Source organism: Colobus angolensis, unplaced genomic scaffold, assembly GCF_000951035.1.
Source record: "Colobus angolensis palliatus isolate OR3802 unplaced genomic scaffold, Cang.pa_1.0 Scaffold473, whole genome shotgun sequence".
Taxonomy (NCBI): Eukaryota; Metazoa; Chordata; class Mammalia; order Primates; family Cercopithecidae; genus Colobus; species Colobus angolensis.
The window spans coordinates 941953-969118 of NW_012118188.1; the positions used below are offsets into that span (position 1 = coordinate 941953).

At 43.7% G+C, this 27166-nt stretch overlaps 2 protein-coding genes and 1 long non-coding RNA gene across 4 annotated transcripts in view; 2 read left to right on the forward strand and 1 right to left on the reverse strand.

The window, feature by feature from the left end:
• Positions 1-6666, forward strand: part of LOC105523769 — a 48600-nt gene extending 41934 nt beyond the window's left edge. The window contains exon 3 of the long non-coding RNA XR_001003641.1: positions 6446-6666. This is a non-coding gene — a long non-coding RNA (uncharacterized LOC105523769). The remainder of the gene's footprint in view (positions 1-6445) is intronic.
• LNX1 (ligand of numb-protein X 1, E3 ubiquitin protein ligase) overlaps positions 1-24377 on the reverse strand; it is a 108183-nt gene extending 83806 nt beyond the window's left edge. Inside the window, exon 1 of one of the 2 annotated variants that reach the window (XM_011958754.1) lies at positions 14819-15253. In XM_011958754.1, coding sequence (XP_011814144.1) covers positions 14819-14910 — 92 coding nt within the window. In that variant the 5' untranslated portion in view covers positions 14911-15253. Of the gene's footprint in view, positions 1-14818; positions 15254-23918 lie in introns of those variants that run through there. The other variant, XM_011958753.1, reaches the window with a different exon arrangement.
• A 1681-nt stretch (positions 24378-26058) lies between these two features.
• LOC105523774 (COMM domain-containing protein 5) lies at positions 26059-26836 on the forward strand. The gene is made up of 2 exons (XM_011958763.1): positions 26059-26568; positions 26605-26836. The coding sequence occupies exons 1-2, from the start codon at positions 26101-26103 to the stop codon at positions 26704-26706; spliced, it is 570 nt and encodes a 189-aa protein (XP_011814153.1). The 5' UTR covers positions 26059-26100; the 3' UTR covers positions 26707-26836.
• Positions 26837-27166: the final 330 nt, after the last annotated feature.

Sequence of the window (27166 nt, forward strand, 5' to 3'; positions counted from 1 at the left end):
TAGGTGTCAGCTCCTCTTAGGTGGTTCTCACTCGCTACTCAGGAATCCTGTGCTGTAGGAATCGTTAGCACTTCATAGGTGTGGATTTGGAGTCCTGTCTGCTGCTTTTTTTTTTTTAAATAGAGATGAGGGTCTCACTATGTTGCCCAGGCTTGTCTCAAACTCCTGAGCTCAAGCAATTCTCCTGCCTCAGCCCCCCCAAGTGTCAGAATTACAGAAATGAGCCACCATACCTGTTCTGTCTGCCACTGTTATCCAAAGGTCAGTTGCCTTCATGGCTCCCTCCCTCACTTCTTTCTGGGTTCCGCTGCTTTCTTGGCAAGGCCTGATTATGTAGAACAGTATCTCCTTACCTGCTTTATTTATTTCACGACACTTATCTCCTCTGATGTATTATGTGTGTGCTTATTTACTGCCCTCTCACTGAAATATAAGTTTACTGCAGAATCCCCACAGCCTAGAACATGCCTGATACGTCATAGACATTTGATAAGTATTTGTTATTAAATTATACTCTTCCCAGGAATGAATGTTTTCTTTTTGCTACCTAAGTGTAAACTCTTAATTCATCTACCAGGAGGCTACCTCGCTTGGAAAATAAGAAAAAAAATCACACTTATATAAAGAAAACGCTGAACATAGAAGAACTTACAAGAAGCAGGAAATGTCTTGCTCAATTTTTTTTTTTCAGAACATTAATTTACTTCCACGGGACAAGGCAAATCTGTTCCTGTAAACCAGTATTTTTATTAATAAGAAATTCCCTGCCTTTGCTAAATGGTAAACAAATGTTAAGAATTTGAAGGAGAATCACATCACTGGGCTCCTTTGAGATCCATATGCCTCAATTCAGTCCTGTCAACCATGCCAGGAAAGAGGAGAGCAGCTCATATCCAAAGAAACTGGGAAAGAAAAAAAAAACTCCCTGATGCTTTCTTTAGATGACACTAAGCAACTGAATGGGGGATTAAAAAACAAAAACAAACAAAAAAACAAAATAATAAAACACCACCACAATAAACAAACAGAAAAAAACAAACACACATTGACCTCATCTCTGGGTCTTTTGTAACTGAGGAAAAAATGCCTGAGTTACATGGAACACTTTATCTTAGTCTTTTTCACCTTCGCTGTCCTATTTTTGAACCCTAGACACCACACCTGCTTAGCTGTCAATGGGCTTTTAAATTCTCTGAAATAGACTATATAGGTGTTTGAGAGCAGTACATGGAGATTAGTAAGCACCTGAGAGGTGCTGATTTCTCTCTCTCTCTCTTTTTTATTTTTGAGACAGTCTCACTCTGTTGCCCAGGCTGGAGTGCAGTCGTGCCATCTCGGCTCACTGCAGCCTCTGCCTTCCAGTAGTCAAGTGATTTTTGTGCATCAGCCTCCCAAGTAGCTGGGACTACAGGTGCATGCCACCATGCCTGGCTAATTTTCTGTATTTTTAGTAGAGACAGGGTTTCACTGTGTTGGCCAGGCTAGTCTCAAACTACTGCCTTCAGGTGATCCACCCACCTCGGCCTCCCAAGGTGCTGGGATTACAGATGTGAGCCACCTATGCCAGGCCCAAGAGGTGCTGATTTCTTTTGTGATGTTAAAGGAATTAGTTTCCTGATGAGGTTGAGCTGCTATCTGAGTAGAACCCAAGGAGGCCAAAAGGTGGGTACTTCAGGGAAGACCCTGGAGTGATAAGACACCAGCACTGCTGCCCAGTACCATGTGAGTATCTTTTCTAAAGAGAAAAGTGTGCAGGGAGTGAAGAAAAGAAGCTGGCTTGTACAGTAGCGGAGATGGACATGTAAGTAGCTGACACTGATCGATAATGCCCGTGTGCCAGGCATTGTACTGGGGCTGCATGTGCATGATAGAGCCTGTTAGTCCTCACAGTAGCTCCATGAGGTTGATGCAATGATTATCATAACACAGAGAAGTTAAGGCAATTGCCCAAAGACACGCAGACAGCAAGTGGCAGGGCCAAGCTCTAACTCTGGATCATAATGCTTGTGATCATAATGCACTTGACCAGCACGTCCCCAATGACACCTCAGACCTATGCAGGGTTTGTATCGCAGGAAGGCAGAGGGAGTGGTGCCCAGATGCTTCTTTCTACTAAAGACTGCACCAGCATCTCACAGGGAAGGATTATTCCAGATGTGTTTGCAAAAGATCCCTTTGATCCTTTGTAATCTTTCACCAATTAGCTCATGAAGCCAAAAATATTTCTGACTAATCACTTTAAATAATGACTTTGGGAACTCCTGCAGTCTGCTCTCTTATGCCTACTTCAGTGGGAAAATAATTGTACAAACCAGGAACTGTCATCTTCAGCATAATTTTAACTGGCCAGAGAAACTACCCAAACACTACCCAAAAAAGTTTACTCTATAAAGCAATTACTTTTCTGTTTGAGAATCCATCTCAGCCCCCCAACCTGGCCCCAGTGAATTATAAAGGTGTGAAACAACCTAACACATCAAAGCAAATCTGTCTCCATGACAACACAATAGCGATGCAGTCCTGGAATCAGGATGCCTGTGTTCCAGGCTGGCTGGATTACCTAGGGAAGTTTCCTCAGCCTCAACAAATCAGAGTTTTCTCATCAACGAGATGGGGAGCCACTGCATTTGCTGCAAGGTTCCTAGGAGATCATTTATTTCTCATCACCATTAATTTCTCATCTCTGATGTTTATAATGCACTTAAAATGTTCCAGGCATCTAATGCTTCCTGTATATTGCATTTAATTCTTACCCGCAGGAGATAGGTGCTATCATTAAAACCTGATTTAAGGATAAGAGGCTTGAAGCTTAGCTGAGGTTACATAGCTAGTCAGTGATGAGCCAGGATTTGTACTCAGATTTGAATGACTTCAGAGGCCACATTTTTTTTTTCTTTTTTTTGAGACAGGGTCTACTCTGTCGCCCAGGCTGGAGTACAATGGTGCTATATCGGCTCGCTACAACCTCTGCCTCCCAGGTTCAAGCAATTCTCCCGCCTCAGCCTCCAGAATAGCTGGGAGTACAGTGCACGACACCATGCCCAGCTAATATTTGTATTTTTAGTAGAGACAAGGTTTCACCATGTTGGTCAGGCTGGTCTCAAACTCCTGGCCTCAACTGAACCACCCACTTCGGCCTCCCAAAGTACTGAGATTACAGGCATGAGCCGCCGCACCTAGCCAGAGGCCACATTTTTAATCAATACAAGCTAAAGCTTGTTAATGTTTCATGACTGAACTCTGCCCTGCCTCTCTGCTGCCATCCTTTGTATATGAAACTCTTAGAATTAGATAAAACTCTTTGGAATAGCATATTCAAACGTAAAGCCTTATTGCTGTCAAATGGTCCCAGGCTGCACGTGTTCAAAATTGGTTGAGGAAGTCCCATGTTACCATTCTGAGCAGGCCCAGGTGGTCAGACTCCATCAGAGGATGCTCCATTCATGATGGGTGTTCTGCAGGGTCACTTGCCACACTGTGTCACCTCTATGTCATTGCTCTGCCTAGAGCTGGTAGTTTACAATTTTAACCATTAGCTCCAATTTTATTGCTTCCTGAGGACACATTTCATAAAATGATGAATGCTTTAATATTGTTTCCAAAAAAATGTCATAACTTGTTCAAGGTCACATAGTTTGTTACTGGCAGGGCTGAGTCATTTGGGTAAATTATTAGGCCTTACTTTCTTCATCTATAAAATAGGGGGATTAGACTAAATCATCTCCAAGCTCTCCTTCAGCTCTCAAAAGTTTATGGTTCTGAGCCACAGACACCACTAGCCAGGCAACATGCTGGATTCAGTCTTCCTCTTCAAAGTGGGGAAGGAGGAAAACAGGAAAGAGGAGCTGCAGTGTGAGAACAGCAAGGAGCTAAATAGCTGGGGAATAATAGCTGGGGAATGACAGCTGGGGAGGGAATCGGGGGCAGAGTCAAGAGACTGGCAGATGTGGTAAAGACTGACCCACTTGTGGAGGCAGAGCTGCATGGGAGGTGAGGCCTCAGCCACTGATATGTAGCTCAGGCTTCTCTCCACGGACTTTCCCCTAAGCTAGTTACCTCTTTCTCAGTTCAAGTCAGCCATTTCCCTGCCTCTTCAGTGAGAGAGAAGAAGAGACTGTATGGTTGCAGCAACTTCAGTTTCTTGATCTCAGTCCACCTGTGCTCACTGTGGATAAAATTAGTTGTTACCAAATTACATCAAATCGAAGACTACATCTATTGTAAGGTGCACCATTATTTTTATAGATAACCAAGAAAGATAGACACTGCCAATTATCTTTGTATGGTGTTGTCAATTCCAAGATGGAATCTGCTTTCAGGAGACATTAAGAAGTATGTCTTAGAATCGATGAAATATATTCTAACTCCCTCCATTACTCATGATAAAATCCACAATTTAAGGGTTTCTTATGTACCAGGCACTATATTAAATGCTTTACATAATCTCATGACAGCCTGTGAGGTAAGTGTTATTCCCATTTATAGGTGAGAAAAGCTCAGAGAAGCTAAGTAACTCACCCAAGGTTGCCCAGCTGGCAGAGACTATATAGGAACTGGGGTCAGTCTGACTCCAGAGCATGTGCCTTGAATCACTAGGTCATCTCACCTTCAGCTGAGAGCCACTGGATTACCATCCTTGGGATGACAAGTGGACTTGTTTCTGGGGTCCCTGGCCTCTCCCTCTCTTACTGTTCTGGGTAGAGCTGCTAATGAAGGATGAAAGTGGGGAAGGGTTCACAGGTACATTCTTGGCTCATGGGGCAACAAGGAAGACAGCTCCAGCTCTGCGTATGCAAGAGTTAAACATGGAAGAAATGGGCTTAGAAGGGCACCAGAATTCCCAGAGCTGGCTCTACAGGAAAATATAGGAGAATAAGAGGGAGTCAGAAAGAAAGGAAGGTGAATTTGGTACCTCAGAGCTCCTGTGGGAGGGAAGATGACTGTGAGGCTGATGAATATGGTTCGAGGTTCCTGGTATGCATGTGTCTTTCCAAGAACCTGACGGGGACCTACCAGTTGTGAATTCACAATTTTATCTTCCTTTTTAAAAAGAGGACTGAAATTCTGAACATTTCAAGTTTCATAAACCTGGATCCTCCAGTTCCACTCTTGGTGTTAATGAAAGTAGGTGTGGTTGGGGGTGGTGGGCCTCAGAGAAAGCTGGAAGGGATTGGGGCCACATGGGCACACAGAAGGAGTGATGGTTTAAAAGAAAAAAAAAAGGTTGGGGGAAGTATGACTATGAGAAAAAGGATGTCTGCCTCCTTGGCCCACCAAGTTTTATTTGGCCTGCAGAAGTAGACCATTTCCTGCCCCATTCCTTCCAAGACCAACCCCACAGACTGGCAGTGAGCAACTTCCTTCCTTCTACTTTGAAGAAGTTGTTTTACCAATGAGCCCTGAAAGTGGGCAGATTGTCATAGAACTCTGAGGTATATTTTTTTTATTCTTTAACAACGTTTTGGTGCCTGTTTTATCATGGACATATTAATGTAGTAGTGTATGTGTATAATTTTATATAGATAACTATACAAATGACAGGCAATGGAGAAATTTATTGATTGATAGAGGTCTGTGATCAAGAAGTTGTGAGATTATTGCCCTATGGAGATATTTCTCCATTCTCTTAAAGTTCTCCCATTAGAACACTTACACACTGTTGGCAGAAGTGTAAATTAAATCAACCATTCTGGAAAGCAGTATGGCAATTCCTCAAAGAGCTAAAAGAAGAACTACCATCCCACCCAGCAATCCCATTACTGGGTATAAACCCCGAGGAATATAATTCATTGTACTATAAAGACATATGCACGCAAATGTTTATTGCAGCACTATTCACAATAGCAAAGATAGGGAATCAAACTAAATGTCCATAAATGACAGACTGGGTAATGAAAATGTGGCACAGATATGCCAAAGAATACTATACAGTCATAAAAACGAACAAGATCATGTCTTTTGCAGCAACATGGATGGAGCTGGAGGCTATTATCCTTAGCAAACTAACGCAGGAACAGAAAACCAAATGCTGCATATCTAAGTGGGAGCTGAATGGTAAGAACTTCTGAACACAAAGAAGGAAATGACTGACAGTGGAGTCTACTTGGAGGTGGAGGGTAGGAGGAAGGAGAGGAACAGAAAGGATAACTACCGGGTACTGGGCTTAATACCTACATGATGAAATAATATGTACAAACCCCGTGACATGTGTTTACCTATGTAACAAACCTTGACAAGTACCCCCCAAACCTAAAGTAAAAATAAAAAAAAAAAGTCCTCCCCTTAAAGCTTCTGGGCAACAAGGTCATAAAAGACACTCATCTTGAGTAAAATTGTAGTTACATTCACAGACTTCAGTGCTCAATGTTTTGGACCTTTGTTTTTTTACATTTCTTTCAACTTGGACAGTAAATTAAAATCATTGTTTTATTTTTCTCTTTTTCAGTTACTAGCCCAGTATTTGGAATTTGCCAAAGCTATATTCCTCAGAATTTACCTCAAGAACTCCTTTGTATCAGCAAAGGACGAAGAACGGAGAAGAGGAGGAGCAGGAGGAAAGAAACTTAAGAGATGTGGTAACTAATTGCAATGTGTAGATTGTATTTAGCTCATGATTCAAACAAACTAGATATTTGTTATTAAGGAATTATGGTTGTTTTTCATGTGATATTAGTATGGTGGTCCCATTTCTTAAGAATCTGTCTTTAGAGATAGGTGCTGAAATGTTTGCAGATGAAACGACATGTCATCTGTGATTTGCTTCAAAACAGTTAAAGGAGATATAGATGAGATGGCCTTGAATTCATAATTGCTGAAGATGGGTATAGGGCACATGGAGTTTCATTATAACCTTTTCTCTCCTTTTGTATTGTTTGTAGTTTTCAATTATAAATTAAAATGAAGAAAATAAGTCAACCAAGCATGAAGGAGTCAGTGAGATTCTTACGGACATCCCAAAGTTGCCTCTTATCCACCTGACATAGTCATGGAACTAGAAAGACAAGCACAATTTGCCAAGCATCAGAGTGGCATCTTGAAACTGCTGGGTTTGGTGTAAGGTGACCTCCCTACGAGGAGAGCACTTTAGACCAGGGAGTGAACAGCTTGGAACTGGAGTGACTACTGCTGGCAAAAAAGAATTTGCTAATACTCAAAGGGGGAAAAATAAAAGACCATGAAACAGGATCACAATGCTCTTTGGACATCAAAGAATCATAACAAACCAAGATTTTGGTAAGTTCAGTGTAAATGAATGAGGGCCATGCGGCTTCAATTTTCTTCAAAATACACAAGTCTAAAAATTCAAGGAAAAATGCCCTGTTAAACATGTGCTGAACTGAAATGCTTCGAGAGTCATTGAGCCCAAATGGGCCCTGGCTTTGCCCCAAGACTGGATCTTGTTCCTTTTGAATATGATTTCTCTACCTTACCCCATTTCCTCTATAAACTCTACCTCCTTCCTTCCAGGTCCTCGTCCAAATTCTACCTCAGATGCTCAAAACACAGGACAAGACAAATCCAGAGATCAGCAACATTTTTTTTTTCCCCCCTTTTCAATTTCAATGAGAAAGAAACAAATTCTTGGAGACTCAATTTGGAAAACATTTGCTGGCAAATCCATAAAGCTCACCCTGTTGGTTTGAACTTTGAAAGTGTTGGGAATGGCTAACACAGTGAAAATGAAGTGGGGAGGAAATGGAATCTAAGGCAATCCACTGTATTCCACTCACCCCCGACTCATTCACCCCAGAAAGAATCCAGTCACAATCATCTGGACCTTCCTGTGTGAATCTCCATTAGTACAAAACTTTTTTTAAAAGATACTCATCCAGGTCATAGAGTTTATGGCCCAATACCTGGCCCAGGTCTGACTGAAGTCAGCAGGCAGGAAAAGGAGCTACTAAGGATGGTCTTGCCACACAGCTTTGACCTAGAGAAAGGGATACTGAAAAGCCAGACCAGGGTGTAATGGGTAAATGGAAATAGATAAAGAAAATGGAGGCAAGCAACCTCCCCACTTGAAAGCCTGGAACACCCAGCTGGGTTTGATTCAAAGCTCTCTTCGGGCCTGTGAGCCCAAAAATTAATGTTCTTGTTGCATGAAGTCTGTGCAGTTTGTCAGAGGTGTATGTTGCAGGTTAGGTTTGAGTCAGTTAACCTAGGAGGTGGTTGGTGGTTGGAATCCTTGGTTCTAAGAGCTTGGTGTGTTCTGTGGTTCTGACTCCTGGGGCCTACCACATTTTGCTGGAAGGGCACACATAAGGCTGCCCATAACTCTTACCACTCTTGGCAGTTTCTCCGGGAGACCTCATCCTTCTGTTACAGTAGGTACTTACGCAGTCATGAGCAGGGAAGGCCGCCCTCCTCACAACCAGGAATGTCAGGCAACCATCAGGTGATGGTCACAGGGGAGTTGGGGGAGTAGACTCAAGCATGCACACTAAGAAGCAAAATGGCAGCGTTTAACTGGTGTATGAATCCTCAACTGACAAGGAGAAAAACCCCTCAAGTGAGCACACACACAACTTCAGTAAACACAATGTGCATGCTCACCCCCCAAGTGCCTGAAGGCCACTGTGCATGCAGACAGCCCACTCCAAGGGAAGAATCAGGGGAGAAAGGATGCAACCCTCCTGGAAGCATGCCAACATATGAAACCCCAAGTCAAAGGTCAAACCACTCAGCTGATCTCAAGTCACCCGTTTGGCCCTCTTCTAAGTGTACTTCCTTTTGTTCCTGCTCTAAAGCTTTTAAATATACTTTTCACTCCTGCTCTAAAACTTACCTTGGCCTCTCACCCTGCCTTATGCCCCTTGGTTAAAAATTATTTCTTCTGAGGTGTTAAGAATTGAGGTTGCTACAGATTTGCCACCGGTAACACTTCCATAGCCTTAGATGATTTGGGTTTCAAAATTGGAATTGCTCATTTTAACCTCTGGAGTACAAAACTCCAGTGGGAATAAGCTATCCCTACTTAGTACTACTATCACTATAGGGATAAGAAAATAAAGTATAATTTTCTCTCCAGATTCTAGCATGAATATTGTTCCTAGTGATTCCACTTACAAACCAAAAATATTTGACTCAAACTAGAAAGAGCACAGCATTTCCTGGCTTCCTGGGAAGTCAGTCGCACAGCTAGTGGCACTAGTTTCCAGGACCTGTCATCCTCCAGCGACCACGCCTAGCTGTTTTGTTGATAACTGTTCCTAAAATGAAGGGCAGGTACTTTGAAAAGCGAGTCCCAAACTAACTGTGCATCTGCTCCAAGCTCACTCTGACTTTGTACCACAGGCAAGAGCAGGTCATACCATCAGAATATGGCACAAACATGAGAAGAATTTTCAAGGATGATAGGAACTAAAAGCTTTTAAAGTGGGAAGGAGATGAAAAAACTCCACTTTTCTGTAACTAGCTCATGAAGGTTTGGTGTGTGGAGAACCAAATGCACCACGAGTACTAGCACCACTCCACCAAATTCTAAGTTTTTTTCTTGGATTTTTGTTAACTTAAAAATTTAGGCTGGGTGTAGTGGCTCATGCCTGTAATCCCAGCACTTTGGGAGGCTGAGGTGGGTGGATTACCTGAGGTCAGGAGTTCGAGACCCGCCTGACCAATATGGTGAAACCCCATCTCTACTAAAAATACAAAAATTAACCAGACGTAGTGGCAGGTGCCTGCAGTCCCAGCTACTTGGGAGGCTGAGACAAGAGAATTGCTTGAACCTGGGAGGTGGAGGTTGCAGTGAGCCGAGATGATGCCATTGTATTCCAGCCTGGGCAACTGAGTAAGACTCCATCTTAAAAAAAAAAAAAGACTTAAACATTTAAAGAAATGTTACAAAAGCCACAGGTGATGACCAACCAGCTCAATGACAATCCCAGCGACGAGCCTAGCTTGTATCATTATGAGCAAGGTCAATATTCCCTTCCAAAGAAACCAACCAGGGTCTTCTTTATCACAGCTTGAAACATTTAGGAGTTGGCCAAGATATGAGGCAAATTCATTTAATTTGGTTTAACTTAATTCTGCCCCAAGCTGTGCAGAAGCTGGGCATATGAACATTACTACATCCCAAAATCTCCTCAGAACTCACAGGGTAAAAGTTCCTGATGCATAGAGCACTGAGTGGGGACACAGAGAGGAGTGATAATTTTCAACAGGGGAAGTCAAGGTAAATTAGCTTTCCAGCTGGAGTGAAGAGTTCTTAAACTGTAGTGCCCGTACGGATCCCCTGGGGAGCTTGTCAAGCATGAAAATAGGGAGGCCGCATGAGAATCATCTGGAAGGCTTAAGCATGAAAATGGATGGGCCCCACTCCCAAAGATTTTAATTTTAGTAGGTTTGATTTAGAGCCCTCCAAATCTTCAGTTTGAAAACAAACTCTGTCCCTACTTCTGATGTGGGTGATCCTCAGAACCTACACTGTTCTAAGGTTTTCATCTGCAAGTCTCTCCATGTGTAGGGCTGTAAATATAGACCCAGACAGATGAGAAGGCTGTTTCCATGCTCATGCCCATGATGCTGAAAGTTATTTTTGCAGATTCCCTTTGGGGTCTAGGAAATTCAAAAAGAATGGTCATGGAGGTCTGCGGGTGAGGGCATGTGGGGAAAGAAAGCGCTGTCATTCATCCTTAGGGCCTGCTCTTTGTAGACCTGAGGGCTGTCCCAGACTCTCCGTGCCCTGATCTATGGATTGGGACTCCACACCAAATACTCTGGTTTTAGGGTTCTTATGTCAAATTCACTGTCCTCTAGGTCAAGGCATCAGGTGACAACAGACATATTTAAAGAAGGAAAGACCCTGGTATAAACACACCTGATAGCAATAACTTAAGCATACCCTGAGACTGACCCTGTATAGCAGACACACCTGCAGGTGGTTTGGAGTTTCAAGCTAAGGAATCCGGGAATGGCCAACCCAGAAGGTCATTCCTTATCTATGAGAAACAGCTTAGCCCCTAGCCCATCCCAGGAAACATGGGCTGTATGACGTCCTTTGTTTTGGGTTAAGGTTGCTAGGTGGACTGTTAGGGAGAGGGTCCTAAGTGAATATAAAATGCATGTCTTTGCAAGTGTTTGCAGTTCTGCCCAGCTCTCGCCATTGGACTACTCACAAAAGGGTTCTCCTGTCCAGCCCGCTGCCACTGGACTCTTCCTTATATGTAAGTCCCCAGTAAAACCCAGTGTCTCATTTGTCAGTTCTGGGTCTGCTCTTCATCCTTCTGAAACTGGTGTCTTTCCCATTGGAGTCAATAAGTGTTTGGCCCAACATTCCGAATTGGTTTGGCCAAGTTGTTATAAACTATTGGCCCTCAAGGCCAAACCAGGCATGCCTAAGTGATCTGCTAAATTGGACACAGGGTTTTTGTTTTGTTTTAAATTGAATTTGAATGCTTTCAGGCATTATATATTCATTCTGCAGTTGGCCAGAGGCCTCACCACCTCCTTTTGTGTTATGCCTGAATGATGCACATTTTAAAATAATTCCTGGCTGGCCACCGTGGCTCACGCCTGTAATCCCAGCACTTTGGGAGGCCAAGGCGGGTGGATCACAAGGTCAGAAGTTCAAGACCAGCCTGGCCAATACGGCAAAACCCCATCTCTACTAAAAATACAAAAATTAGCCAGGTGTGGTGGTGGGCGCCTGTAATCCCAGCTACTCGGGAAGCTGAGGCAGGAGAATCACTTGAACCCGGGAGGCGGAGGTTGCAGCTAGCTGAAATTGTGCCACTGCACTTCAGCCTGGGCAACAGAGTGAGATTCTGTCTCAAAAAACAAAACAAAACAAAACAAAACAAAAATATTCCTGCCTTGCTCCTGTAGGCAGTTGACTTTGAGAAACCTGGGCCACATGCTAAATTTGAATCCATGTACTGGATTAGTTCCAGTGTCTGAGCTAGGCATGAACTCAGGAAGACAGGAGTGCATTGGTGTTAGAGAGAAAGGAAAATCCAGGAGGGTCTGTGCATCTGGAAGCACAAGGAATACAGGGCAAGCTTCCCCTAGTGCCAGGAGTCCAAAGCTAAGATAAAGGGTGGAGGAAGCCCAGCAGATCCCCTGAGCTCTGCCTGCTTTTGGGATCCTATGACCCAGAGTAGGTAACAGAAGGCCTCCATCTTGGACATGCAGCCATCACCCATCATTCCTGCTCCTAAGGGTGCTAAACTGGCCCAGCAGCCTTATTTACTGTTCCAAATGATAGTTTTTCAAGCTTTGGTGACAATCACAGCTAGCTCCTAACCTTTTTGCTCGTGCCACTTACCATCCCTGAAATACTTCCTCTTTCTACCCGTTTCTGCCTCATTCCTCTAAGCACTTCAAGATCCAGCTTAAACTCCCAACTCCTCTGGAAGCTTTCCCTGATCAATTTCACCAACGTAGACAATCTCTCCCTCCTCTCAACTTACTACCTACTCTACTTATAAATGACTTATTTCCATCTGCCTTGAATCATTCCTTATATCTCTTATGTGTATAAATTTCAGCTTCTCAATTAGACTGTCAGCTCCTAGAGAGGAGGTACCATGCTTCAATTCTTATTGCCTGGATTCCTTAGAGAACAAGGCAGTACCTCAAATGTGTCACTAATTCACTGAGTAATTATCCCCAGTAGCATCAGGGAACAGCTGCACAGTACTCTCTCACAAAGCATACACAGCAACTGGAAGCTTCTAAGAAAGTCAGATAAATGTGGAAACACCATCCTGGCAATTCCTTAGCATCATGCTTTCATAGATTCCTTGTGTCCATTCTGTTATTCAGTAAAAATGTTGCCTTTGATTCATGTACTTGTAGAAGAGAAAATTATTAAGTAGTATAAGGGCCTTCCTTCAATTAGGCTACAAAACTGAAAGTAAACAAATGGAAAGATTCCTCAATAGCAGGAATCTTTGTGTAGGAATAGCAGGAATATGTAGTCAGTGGAGTGGTGGCCCCCAAAAGATGTCTACCCAGAACCTGTAAACGTGACCGTATTTGGAATAAGGGTCTTATAGATGCAATTAAAGATCTCAAGATAAGATTACCATAGAGTATCCAAGTAGGCCCTAAATCCAATGATAAGTATCCTTATAAGAAGAGGAGAAGGCAAAGTAAATTGAAGAGGACACTGAGCAGAAGGCGACGTACAGACAGTTGGAGGTAGAGGTAGAGTTATGCAGCCACAAGCCAAGGAACACCTGCAGCGCCATCCCTACCCCCTACAAAACTAGAAGAATGCAAGAAAGCATTCTCCCCTTTAGCCTTCATAGGGGGCATGACCTTGCTGACACCTTGAGTTTAAGCTTCTGGATGCCAGAACTGTGGGAGAATAAATTTCTGTTGTTTCAAGATACCCAACTTGGGTTAATTCGTGACAGCAGCCCTAGGAAAACAACATAGCAATGAAGAAGGATAGCAGATGGGAATGGGTGGGCAGGGAAGAATATCATTGCACTGAATTTCAAAGATCCCAACCTCAGCATCCATTGAGAGAGGAATGAGCCTTTTCATAATCTCTACCATTGTCTGTTTGTCTAGAAAAGCTTCTGCAAGGTCATTATTTCCTCTGAGATGCTCATGATTCAGATTTAAGCTAGATACTTTCTCTTGGATCCCGGGGTTACATTCCAGTAAGATGGGACCAGATAATCCTGAAATGCAGAACAAATGATCTGCTTCCAAGAACCTAGCTCTATTTATCAAAGAGCACCTGCTGTGTTAGACCAATTGGCTGGTCCAGCTAATTACAAAGGAGGCACGGGCTACCACCACAGAGTCATGGGTGGTAGCACTATCTAAATGTGACCGGACAAGCTTTTTTGATCTGGGCTCTAGGAACTCTATTTAAAGTCTCTATTTTCATTTGCTCACTGACTGTAATTTACACATAAGTCAACCCCTGCTATTTTTCCCGTCTAGTTAGGTTCGTAAGGAGAAATACATTTTTACAAATGTTCCAAACATGAGGCACACACAGCAACACTTTTCATATGATTGCTAGAAGCCATTCACATCATTCTGTAATCCTTATTCAAAGCTTACTAACAAAAGGAGCTGGAAAAATATCACTAGAGGTTGGTGACATGAGGCATTTGCTTGCATAAAATGGACATGGGTCATGTAGGAAATTGTGTTTATTTTTCAGAGATGCACAATGATGTATTTAGGGGTGATATGTCATGATGGTTACAATTTGCTCTGGACCATTGCAGCAAAAAATATATGAAGCAAATGTGGCAAAATATTAACCATTAAATCAAGGCAATGGAAATATGGGTGCTCAAGGCATATTTCTTTGTATCCCATAGGTTTAAAAAGCATCAAAAATAAAAATAACATGGATATAAATGTTTAATACATAGGGTTTTGTTTTTGGGTTTTTTTTTTTTTTTCTGACACTATACCTGTTTTCAGGTATAGAGACTGTCTCAATAAAGGGACGATGCCTGCTTGCAATTATAAATACAGAGGCAGCAGATCTATGCGTACAAATTCTATTCTTAACTGCTCTTCAGTTCTATTTACAGAAGGAAGAGAAGTTACATCTATTGAGGAAAAAGAGTACCCCCAAAAAAGCAGCATTGGCACTGAAGCAGGAAAAAAAATGTCTTGTTGAGAAAGCACTGCATCTGTTAATATGGGGCTTTTTTGTCAAGTCACAGACAGCTAAGCATGCCGCTTTAAACTGCTGGCAGGGCGCTTTGTCCAAGTGCATCTAGTGTGTGTAGAATTTATTCCTCTAAATGGACATATCAGCTAGGGAATGGACTTGGGTCCTACCCCCAACGTACTAGGCACATAAACAGACACAGGCACGGACAGAGAGGGGACTCACAGTTCTGAGTACAGGAAGTGCAGGTTGCCCACATTGTCAATGTAGTTAGCAGGGCTGAGCCAAGGCAAGACCAGCAACAGAAGCGCCTTCATTCTCCGAGCAGTGTGCTGCCTTCTCCCTGGCCACCTTCTGTCAGCTACAAGGGCCCAAACCAGCCAAGCTCCTTCAAGCAAACCTTGCCACGCCCCCACAATCAGTAGATCATAAAGAATTTGACTGAGAACCTTTAGATTAAGCCACGTTAATAAATCACGGGCCCATAAGAAGATTATGCTCTCTGATTCTCAGATAAGAGGATGTAGGAACGCAAGGAGCCACCATGGTTGGCAAGAGAGCTTAGGCTGAGAGCAGGCAGGCTGATGCCCAGGAAAGGAACCAGCCCCTCCTGCAGGATGCGGACTGGTTCTTAGGAAGCAGCTGGTACATTTACATCACCGGCTGGGAGCAGACAGGCTGGGAGTTAAAGTGTGTTGGAAGAGGGCACGAGCATGGCACATTCAGACCCCACGTGTGAATAATTAAACAATGAAAAGCTGCCCTCTAGTTTGCTAGAGCGACACTGTAAGAAATTCCCATCTTTGGAGCAGCCTGGAGATCTGAGCTTAAAGCAAGCATTCAGATATTATAACACAGGAGTGGCTGAAATATGAACCAACCCCACCTTCCTCTAGCACTGTATGTATATTTAGAGTACAATTTAAAACATTTCACCGATCACCGTCTTGACTACACTGACATATGAAAGAGATGCGACAGTGACAGCATCCTTGCTAATTTTGAAAATTGGCTCTAGAGAAGAATAGGCTGTGCCATTCTCTGTCAGAATAACAAAGAGCCTGGATAGACATAAAGTTCTGTCAAAACAACATACAGGTTCCTGTTTGGTGAGGAAACGAGTCACTCCATTCTTCCTTCTCCCTGGGGGGATTGAATTGCGCTCTGAAACCAGCTGTTTCATTTAAGCTCCCAAGCCTCAGTCACCTTACCTTTGAAATGGCGCTAATTATGCCTTAACTGCCTGGTTTGTCAGGGACTAGGCCACCTCCCCTCTTCCAGCTTTAAGACCTGGGATTTGAGACTGCACTACCGGCCTCAACACTAAGACTTCTTTGCAGGCCTAAGCTCTGGGACGCCACAGAAGCCCCCAGGATGCTCCCTTACCCCATGTTCAAGAAGATTAAATTCCATTTTGCCAACTCAAGACCAGAATCTTAATAGAAATGGCTCAAAGGGATAATTACATTCATCACATTAATGACAGCCAAGCCATGATAGCAAACTCCACTCCACAAGAAGACGACCAGAGAAAAGTCTACAGGATGAGACCAATTGCGATGAACTGTGTAGTCATTAGGAATTTGGCATCAGCGGCAGGGCTAAAAGAGTTTAAATACAGAAGACTCTCAGAATGTGCAGATTTAATTTCTACAGTTTACAGTGGAGATGAACAACCTTGATAAAACATGGGATATAATCATTCATAATTTTGTTGAGGTCCAAATTGGAATTCTATTCTTTGTAAGGCTGCTCTGCAAGAGTGAGTCAGAGCTCATAGAAAGCAGTAGAAAGGAAGTTAGGTTTGATATTTAGGTGCTGGGGTTAGAGAAGCTTGAGATTAGAGTTCTAGCTCTGCCATATACTAGCTGTATGACACTGGGCATGTTTGCTTAACCTTTCTGAACCTTCATGTCCTCCCCTGTAAAAGAAAGGCAATAGTAATAGTGCTTAACTCAGAGTGCTGGTAAGAAGGTGAAATGAGGCAATGCCCATAAACAACAAAGGGCTTAATGAGTATTAGCTTAAGGTTATTGTATTTTATTTTTTTCAGAGATGGCGGTCTTGCTCTGTCATCCAGGCTGTAGTGCTATAGCACACTTATACCTCACTGCAGTGGTGAACTCCTGGGCTCAAGCAATCCTCCTGCCTCAGCCTCCCAAGTAGCTGGGACTACAAGTACATGCCACCGTGCCTGGCTAAAAAAAAAAAAATTTTTAAATCTTTTTCAGAGATGAAGGTCCCTCTATGTTACCCAGGATGGTCTTGAACTTTTGGTCTCAAGCGATATTCCTGCCTCAACCTTCAAGTAGCTAGGATTATAGGTGTGAGCCACTGCACCTGGGTCCACTGTTGCTAACAACTATTAGCGATAGTGAATGAACCTACCTGGAAGCTTAACATCTATCTCCAAGAGGCTTTGTTATTCTTTTCTTATCCCTTCTTTCCTCCTATACTATTAGGGAAGTGACATGTTATAGTTTTATCCTAAATATGGAGTTTCACAAAGTCCTGAAACATATTCTTCTTGGATGTCCGAGACCTCCTGTATAGATCAGAATTCTTAAGTAGCATGATGTATTATAAAGGTCGTGGACTTCATATTGGTATTGGATTGTATTTCTGACGATCTTGGACATGTCAGATTGCGTCTGACATTTGATACATCTTTTATTAAAAAAGGATGCCTGCCCATTCACCACCTTGCATTTAAAGGGGATGAAATTAATTAATGTGACTGCAATATAAACATTAACATAAGGTTTTCTGTTGCTTTTTATGTCACTATTGCAACCACTGCTGGTCGCTTATCAAATATTTAATCTCCCCTTCTTCCTTATAACAGAACCCAGGTTTTGTTTATGCTGGTACTACACATAGACTGTCTCACAGATGGGCAGTGGTATAACACAATAGTGACTAATGAGGTATAAGTAGAAATTACTGGGTAAGGCATCTCAGAAGGCTCTTTAAAGGGAAGTGTCTCCATTGGCACGTCATATTTTTCCTTGCCTGCCTAATTCTTTCTACCTGGAACTTGTACATGACACTGAAGCATGCAGCCATTTTGAGACCGTGAGGTGACAAACTTGAGGATGAAAGCTAAACCGATTCCTGCTGGCATCAAGTCATGGCAAAATCATAGTAATCCTGGGCTTCCCACCCCTAGGCTTTGTGTTACATGAGAAAAACAAAACTTCCACCTCGTTAAAACAATATAACATAATTTTCTATTACCTGCCATCTGATGTAATCCTAATTAATACAATCCCTTGGGGCTAAAACCCTACCTCAAATGGACAGAGATTGCTCCATGACTTCCTTGCCAGTAAACAGCCCTAACTCTAATCCTTGCCCTATTCTTTGCCTGGCTGTCCTATTTATCCTTAAATGTTATCTCAGATATCACTGATCATCTCCTATTTGCTTGTTTCTTTTCTCTTCACTAAACAGGGTTTATTTAGGGGCCAGGAAAATGTTGGGTTCAGAGTTAGAAGGTCGCAGTAAGGTTGTATGTCAAAGCACAATTATTATGAGATGTTTAGTCCGGCTGAAATGACCAGCAAGACTAGTACATGCCTACTTTTCATAGGTAATAGTCCCCTGTATTTCTTTTCTTTTCTTTCTTTTTTTTTTGAGGTGGAGTCTCACTCTGTCACCAGACTGGAGTGCAATGGGGCAATCTTGGCTCACTGCAACCTCTGCCTCCCGGGTTCAAGCGATTCTCCTGCCTTAGCCTCCTGAGTAGCTGGGACTACAGGCACGCACCATGATGCCCAGATAATTTTTGTATTTTTAGTAGAGATGAGGTTTTACCATGTTGGCCAGGATGGTCTTGATCTCTTGATCCTGTGATCTGCCCACCGCGGCCTCCCAAAGTGCTGGGATTACAAGCCACTGTGCCCGGCCCTCCCTGTATTTCTTCTTTCAATAAAGTCTTCCCCACTTTGTAGACAGCTAGCTGTGTTGTCCTGAACACACTACCCTGGATGGAAGTAAAGGTCAACAGAGGTTCCAGGGTAGATCTTTGGAGAAGAAACTCCCAGGACATTGGATGCAAAGTTAATCAGGAAAATATTCCCAGCCAGCCTTCAGCCACGTGTGTCTTGGGCCAATTACATCACGTCTTTATTCATGGCTCTTTTCAAATTATTGAACAATGAACTCTGTATTCATACTAGTAAATACTTGAGGAGGGTCAGTTTTATTATCTTCCATTTTTAGGAAATAGAAGAGTAGGTACAGCAAACCACCATGGCACACATACACCTATGTAACAAACCTGCACGTTCTGTACGTGTATCCCAAAACTTAAAAAAAAAAAAAAAAAGAAAACAAAAGGAAAAAGGAGAGAAAATAAAGGGCAAAGTGACTTGTTCTATGAAACTATTCACGTGTGTTTCCAACTTCTTTCTTTTACCTTTCAAAGGTCATTTCCTTAGAGGCAGAAATCACAACTTATTTTTCTTTCATTTAGGACCTGACCCTATTGTGAATCCTTGCTAAATACTGTGTATGCAGGTGATGAAATTACACAATGAAAATGTGGTCTTGAGCCTAAAATAAGTCTCGCTCAGGATCAAGAAGTAAAAGCTTGGCTTCCACACACCCTGTCATTGAAAGTCTGGGTCAAGAGAGATGAGCAGATGGGCCGTCTGCAGGGGCCCCACTATATACTGGTAATGGCCTCCAGTTAGGAAGGCTGCCATTCAACTCAATAAGTCCATCTCCCCCTGGGAATTCTCTACAGTAGACCCATGTGATGGGAGTCTGTAAGCATCTAAGAGGGCAGAAATCAACAGAATTAGCTAGAAGGTTCAAACTGCTAGCTCCAAACTCAGATTTATTCCCATACAAGAGCTCTCTAGTCTGAAAGCAGAAACAGTTGTCCAAGTAATCAATGATCTAGCCAGTCATGCATACCTACAGCCAGTCCTAAATGTTTTACTCAAGTATTTATATTTAGTAGACAAGTATTATTTACAAATGAAACGCATTCTGGAGAAAACAGGCAGCAGTTGTTTAAAGATGTGATGCTGTTTGCCTGTACCCTGACTTAAGTCTCCTGTTGGGTAACAGGTGCAGAAATTTCAGTTAGACAGGAAGCATAAATTCAGGAGATTATTGTACAACAAGGTGATTATAGTTAATAACAATGTATTGTGCAGTAGAAAATTACTGAGTACATTTTAAGTGTTTTTATCACAAAAATGGTGCATATGTTAGGTAATGCATGTCAATTGGCTTGCTTTAGCCATTTCACAATATATACATATTTTAAAACATCATATTGTACACCATAAATATACACAATATGTATATGTCAATTGAAAAAAATAAAATTTGGGCCTGGTGCAGTGACTTAAGCCTGTAATCCCAGAACTTTGAGAGGCCAAGGCAGATCACAAGATCAGGAGATCGAGACCAGCCTGGCTAACATGGTAAAAACCTGTCCCTACTTAAAATACAAAAAATTAGCCGGGTGTGGTGGCAGGCGCCTGTATTCCCAGCTACTCAGGAGGCTGAGGCAGGAGAATGGCATGAATCCGGGAGGCGGAGCTTGCAGTGAACCGAGATCACGCCACTGCACTCCAGCCTGGGCGACAGAGTGAGATTCCATCTCAAAATAAATAAATAAATAAAATGTAAAACAATTATATTTAGATGCATATTTATTGAATAAAATAATCTTAAAGATCAAGCAAACCAATGCAAAATTTATAAACAAAAGCTATGACAAGACTCCCGTACAAGCGGCCACCAGCCTGGAGGTCTCACAGAGAAAAGTAAACACTTGTCTCTTAGTTTTCTAAATTCAAGGGACTCCAGAGGTATTAACTACTTCTTAATATCCCTTCTAAGGGGAGGAAGAGGGGGCCTACTGGCCCATTACAGGCCCAAAGCCCAAGAGAGATCCACAGTCTGGTTCTAGGTTAGCTTCAAATTCTTAATCCTTGCCAATAAAACGTCCAGGGAGTGGGAGGCGAAGGACTGTATATTAGGCATATGGTGACTAATACATACAACATATTTTTGGAAATGTTTTCAACCTACTTAGGAAGCAGAAGTATGGAGGCTTGAGAGCATGTGTTGAGGCCCACGCCTCCCTGATGTGGGGGCGTCCTCTCCAGAGAGCTGCTGTGGGCGCCTGTGAAGGACTCACTCAGAGGGTGCAACTTAAAAAGGTGACTCACTTTCAGTTTTGGGTTCTCTCCTCACTGCCGTTTTCCAAATGTGCATCTCATTATCAGCTGAGTGTTCATCAGGCTTCTATCTTGGCCTTCCTTGAGGTGTGTGTGGGTCACACAGGCTGCATGGGCTAAGGGTGAATGAAATTCCCAGTCCGCTTCAGGCAGCTGAGGGGCACCTGTGTCATCTTTCTCCTGAAGACCTCACAGATTTCCATCAGTCTCCTCCTAGCCCTTCCCCTTCCCCACCTCCCTTCTGGCCTAACCCTCGGATCCATGCACTATCTTCTCCCTATTTTTAGAAGCACTCTCAGCCCCAAAACAGTCCTGGATGAGGGAATGAGGAGGAGTGGCTGGGTTTTGACTTTCTCCCCAGAGGATGCCTCCAATACTGTCTTCTGTCTCCCCACTCTTACTCCTAGGGTGGGCAGAATAATTATTCCCCAAAGATGTCTAGCTCCTAATTCTCAGAACCTCTGAGTATATCACTTCATATGGCAAAAGGGACTTTGCAGATGTAATTAAGAATCTTTTTTTTTTTTTGAGATAGAGTCTTGCTCTGTTGCCCAGGCTGGAGTGCAGTGGTGCAATCTTGGCTTACGGCAGCCTCTGCCTCCTGGGTTCAAGTGATTCTCATGCCTCAGCCTCCCAAGTAGCTGGGATTGTAGGCTTAGGCCACCATGCCCAGCAATTTTTATATTTTTAGTAGAGACAGGGTTTCACTATGTTAGCTAAATTGGTCTCAAACTCCTGATCTCAAGTGATCTGCCCGCCTCCACCTCCCAAAGTGCTGGGATTACAGGTGTGAGCCTCCATGCCCCACATAAATTAAGAATCTTGAGATGAAGGAGCCATCTTGGATTATCCAGGTGGGCCCAAGGTAGTCACATGAGTTCTTATAGGAGGGAGGCAGGAGGCTCAGAGTCACAGAAGGAGATGTGAGGATGGAAGCAGAAGCCAGAGAGAGCCTGGAAGATGCCATGCGGCTGGCTCTGAAGATGGAAGAAGGGGTCATGAACCACGGAAGACAGGCAGCACTAGAAGCTGGAAGAGACAAGGAAAGGGATTCTGCCCTAAAGCCAACAGGAATGTTACCCTGCTGACACCTCAGTGTTAGTCCACCAAGACGTATGTTAGACTTCTGACCCTCAAAACTGTATGATAACAAATTTGTTCTTTTTTTGAGACAGCCTCTTTGTCACTTAGGCTGGAGTACAGTGGCGCATTACAGCTCACTTCAGCCTCAACTCCCAGGCTCAAGCAATCCTCCCACTTTAGCCTCCTGAATCACTAAAACTGCAGGCACACATCACCAGGTCTAATTTTTAAATTTTTTATAGACATGGGGTCTTGCTATGTTGTCCAGGCTGGTCTCAAGCTCCTGGACTCAAGTGATCCTCCTGCCTCAGCCTCTCAAAGTGCTGGGATTACAGGTGTGAGCCAGTGCGCCCAGTACTGTGGTTTGTTTTAAGTCACTAAGTTTGTGATTTGTTACAGCAGCAACAAGAAATGAACACAGCTCCCCAGCACAAATGTATAGCTGCAACATATCAGGAACACCGGACCATGGTGAGGGTGGAGGGAGCTCTACTGGGTTCTTTCTCCTCCTTGTTCCCCTCATCCCCCTGCCCAATGTGGCCCCCACTCTTGAACATGGCTCTGTGCCAACTCCTGTTGGCATCTACCTCGCCTTTGACTCCAGACCTACTTCTTTCCCACCAACGTCTCTCATACCTAGGCAAAACTTTCAGCAAAGGTCACAAATAGACTACCCTACCTACTCCTCCTTTAACCACATCTACTTCTGGGGAATGAGGGAGGTAGGGCATCCTAGTTTAAACACCAGCAATAACAGCTGCAACCCAAAAACCTGAGGTGGAAGCATCTGGCTCAACATCTTGGGGAGAAAAATGAATTCACTGACATAATGAGTGTGGAAAATACATGCTAAGCACTACACCCAGGCCATTGCTTTTGATGCAAACTTCCATGTTAGAGAATACATGCAAGTCCCAAAAGACAAAGACTCAGATTCATGAGCTAAGGTATGTAACCTTTAAAAAAAAAAATACCTGCACCTGCCTCCTGCCCTTGTCATGACAGGAACCAGGATAAACACCAGCTTCCAAATTTCCTGTTACAAAATAATTGGTATGATTGTTCACTCTTTATTAAGCACTTTAAATGTTTTCATGCCCAGGGACATGACAATGTAAGTGGACAAAATAAGAGGCAGCCAGATGGAACAGGTGATGTTAGCCATCAGCAGCGGCAATCACACCAGAATTCTGCCACCAGTGTGGGTGCGGTGTGTGGGTGGGCGTGTGCGTGCATGCACAACTTAGCAACTTGGCCACAAAGTTAGCAGAACAAATTGCTTGGAGGACAAAAATTTTCTAAATTTCTCCTTTTAAAACTTAATTGAGAACACCTCACACCTTCTCAAAGGACAGTTGTGCCTTGTCAATTCCAATACAGAGGAAATTCTAATAATCAAGGGTCAAACTGGGGCACCTTTTTTTCGTAAGTGAAAAAGCAAGCAGCACCTATCAGGAAATACTTCTGGGACCCATGAGCCTCAGAGAAAGCTGCTCATATGCCCTTTCTGGCATATTTCACATTTCACAACATACACACATGAGATGAGCTGGTTGCAAAAAGACAAATACCATATGATGTCATTGATATGAAGCACTTAGAGCATATTCATGGAGACAAAAAGTGAAATGGTGGCTGCCAGGGACTGGGGGAAGACGGAATGGGGAGTTTGTGTTTAATGGATATGGAGTTTCCATTATGGAAGATGAAAAATTTCTAGAGATGGATGGTGGTGATAGTTGCACAATACATGAAAGTACTTAATACCACTGAACTGTATACTCATAGTGGTTAAAAATGGTAAACTTTATGTTACATTTTATTGCAATTAAAAAAAAATCCCATAAACACACACACACAACACAACTCCACCAAATGCTATTTCCTCACACTGAACCATGACCATAAACACCTATGTGTTTTTTTTATTTTGAATGGATCATTTTGTTGGTTGCAACCCCTCAGGAGACTGGGAAGTGGAGGGGTCCAGCTGTCCCCCTTGGGGGCGGGGCTTCCCAGCTCACTGGTGGGGGACCTACCTGGTTTGAAAGTGATGCTCGAGGTCGCAGCGCTGCAGTACCTGGGCGCAGTGCTCCCTAAATGGGCAGGTCACCAGCAGCTTGTTGAGGAGTTTGTTGACCAGGATGCTGGACTTCTTGCAGTGCTGCAGAACCAGAGACTTGCGATCCATGGGGCAGAAGTCCTTCTCCACCAGGAAGTTGGTGAGGCAGAGGGTGCAGTAGGTGTGTCCACATGGAGTGTCCAGGGGGTCCAGCAAAGCCTGCAGGCAGATGTGGCAGATGAGGTCATCATCCACATCCTCCGGGTAGCTGTAGAAGTGGTTTTCCTCCAGGGAGTGGGCTTGGCCGCACACTGCACACAGGGGTTCAGGGTCATTGGCAGACTCTGGCTGGTTCATGGTCGATTGGAGAGCAGTATAACAGGAAACTCAGTCACACAATATTTCCTCAGGAGCAAGTCAAGATCTAGGAGCCATCCACACATCCTAAAAGAAAACAAGAAGGCTCACTTTTGCCTCCCAGCACATGAAAGACTTATGCTTATGGTAGACATGAGACAGTGCTGCCAATGCATGGCGAATTGAGCTACGATTCAGAAAGCCAGGGTTTAATGTCCACTCTGGAGTAACTGACAGGACCTTGGGCAAGCCCCATGGCCTCCTCGTGCCTCTCTTTTTCCACACATGCCACTAGGAATAATGTTCACCTTTAACATCCTCACATTGGTGTGGTAAGAATCATTTGGAAAGTATCTGGGAAATGCCTAAAGTAACTGTAAAAAATGTAATTTGTTAAGAAAATTAAATAGATCAGTGATTTATAAAATTCTTGTCAGATCAGGACAAGAAAAAGAAACAAAACAGTTAATACTGTGATGGCTCTTATCTTTCTTCCCCATCTTTCTCCTAAACTCAGAAAATGTAGGAGATCAGAGCTTTCAACTAAGTCATCTGAGAGGAAACAGTGTCACTGAGCCTTTCGTATTTTCACTATGATAAATGCACTGTTGTCTCCTGTACGCATTTCACTCAGTTGGTCATTAGTGGCTAAGAGGGCTCTGGACACATTGTCTGGGTTCAAATCCCACCACTACGGGCCAGTGATTTCAGACTGTTTTCACATCTGTAAAATGGGGATAATCACAGGCTACTTCATAGAACTCTTGTGGGGATGAAATGAGATATGATACATAAAGCTCTTAGATTTGTATTTACTACATACTAGGCACTCAATGATTCTTACACGTATTTGTTACTGAATTCATTGTCTGTAGTCTAGCTCTGGTAGCCCAGAAACTGAGAGCTAGAGCTCCTATAAGGTGCCTTTAAGCTTTGTTCTAATAGGACTCTTTTATTCCATTAGATATTTCTTTTTTTTTTTTTTAGATGGACTCTTGCTCTGTTGCCCAGGCTAGAGCGCAGTGGCACGATCTCTGCTCAATGCAACCACTGCCTCCCAGATTCAAGTGATTCTCCTGCCTCAGCCTCCCGAGTAGCTAGGATTACAGGCGCACACCACCATGCCTGGCTAATTTTTGTATTTTAGTAGAGACAGAGTTTCGCCATGTTGACCAGGCTGGTCTTGAACTCCTGGCCTCAAGAGATCCACATGCCTTGGCCTCCCAAAGTGCTGGGTTTACAGGTGTGAGCCCCCATGCCCACCCTAGATATTTCTTTTAAACAGTAGAATACTATCACAATACATATTTTCCTCTAACATAGGTAGGAGTCAACAATAATCAAGTTTTTCAACATGCTTGCTTTGCATCTAGGAAGTCCCTTGGGTAGACAGTCAATAAATAGTTTTCAAGCACCAACTCTGAGCTAGGTCGTGAGTTGGATATGCAGACCTTTGAGAGAGACTTAAAGGGTAGGCTTCTGCCCTCAGGGAGTCCCAATTCCAGAGGTGACATGGAGACGCACACAAGTAGGAGCCCAGTGCAAACTAGGGCTCCAGGTCAACTTTCATAGTGATTAAGAATCCCGCCTCGGGACCAGGCCTGCTTTTGGCTGCATCGACTGGGGATCGTTGGCACCAGGTATCTGCATCTGGGACTGACCCCCTGGGCTGGCTAATCAAGGAGGAAGCAGCAGCAGTATCTGATGTGGGGGCTGCAGCTCTGTACCTGCATCATCCTGGTGATAGTCACAGTGGCCAAGTGAGTTTATTGGGGGCCCAGCTTCCTCCAGAGGTGGCAGCAATGGCCCAGCTACTAGGGGACCTAAACAGGAGCACGTTCAGAAAATTGCTGAAGTTTGTGGTCAGCAGCCTGCAAGGGGAGGACTGCCGAGAGGCTGTGCAGTATCTTGGGGTCAGCGCCAACCTGCCAGAGGAGTGGCTGGGTGTCCTGCTGGCAGGCATGCACACACTGCTCCAGCAGGCCCTCCATCTGCGCTCCACCAGCCTGAAGCCCAACACCTTCAGGGACCAGCTCCAGGAGCTCTGCATCCCCCAAGACCTGGTCAGGGACTTGACCAGCGTCGTATTTGGGAGCCAGCGACCCATCCTTTATTCTGTGGCCCAGCAGCCAGGGGCCTGGCTGCCCCATGTTGCTGACTTTCAGTGGTGGGTGGATGTGACAATCTCCACCAGTGCCCTGGCTCGCTCCTTGCAGCTGAGCGTCCTGATGCAGCTGAAACTTTCAGATGGGTTAGCATACCGCTTTGAGGTCCCCATAGACCACTTCCTCATAGACCGCTTCGAGGTCCCCATAGCCAAGTCCCAGGAGCTGCGGTACAGCATGGTCCTGGTCCTAAAGGAGATGGCAGATCTGGAGAAGAGGTGTGAGTGCGGCCTGCAGGACTGACCCCTCACATGACCAGTCCCATTCAGGTCAGGCTTGGACAGGCACCTCAGAAGGTGCCAAAGTGCAGCTGACTCTTCCCAGGACAGCCCTGCCCTTCCCATGAGGCAGGCTCTTCATCCAGGTGCTTTTGTAGATCTTGTATTTCAGGTTGGGCATTTTCATTCTTCTGCCTTAAATCCCTGACCTCACAGAGCTGACATTCTAGTGGGGCTGAGGGGCGGGGAAATATTATAAAATAAATAATAAAAATTTTTTTTGAAAAAGAAACCTGCCTCTTCCCTCATCCCCAACTCAACTTTCCTCTTTTCCAAAAGTAAAAGACCTTATGCTTTCCACAAGAACATAAAGACACATGAATAACCTAACAGGAAATTAGCCACATTTGGAAAGAGCCCAGCAGTCATAAACTGTATTATATCTCTTTTCTTTTCCAAATAAAGTCGGAGGTTGTTTGTACAAA

Bases quoted from the DNA above. Each gene is read 5' to 3' on its own strand.
- LOC105523774 (XM_011958763.1), top strand. From the start codon at position 26,101: ATGGCCCAGCTACTAGGGGACCTAAACAGGAGCACGTTCAGAAAATTG. The intron at 26,569-26,604 runs GTCCCCATAGAC...GACCGCTTCGAG, and splicing joins GGTTAGCATACCGCTTTGAG to GTCCCCATAGCCAAGTCCCA.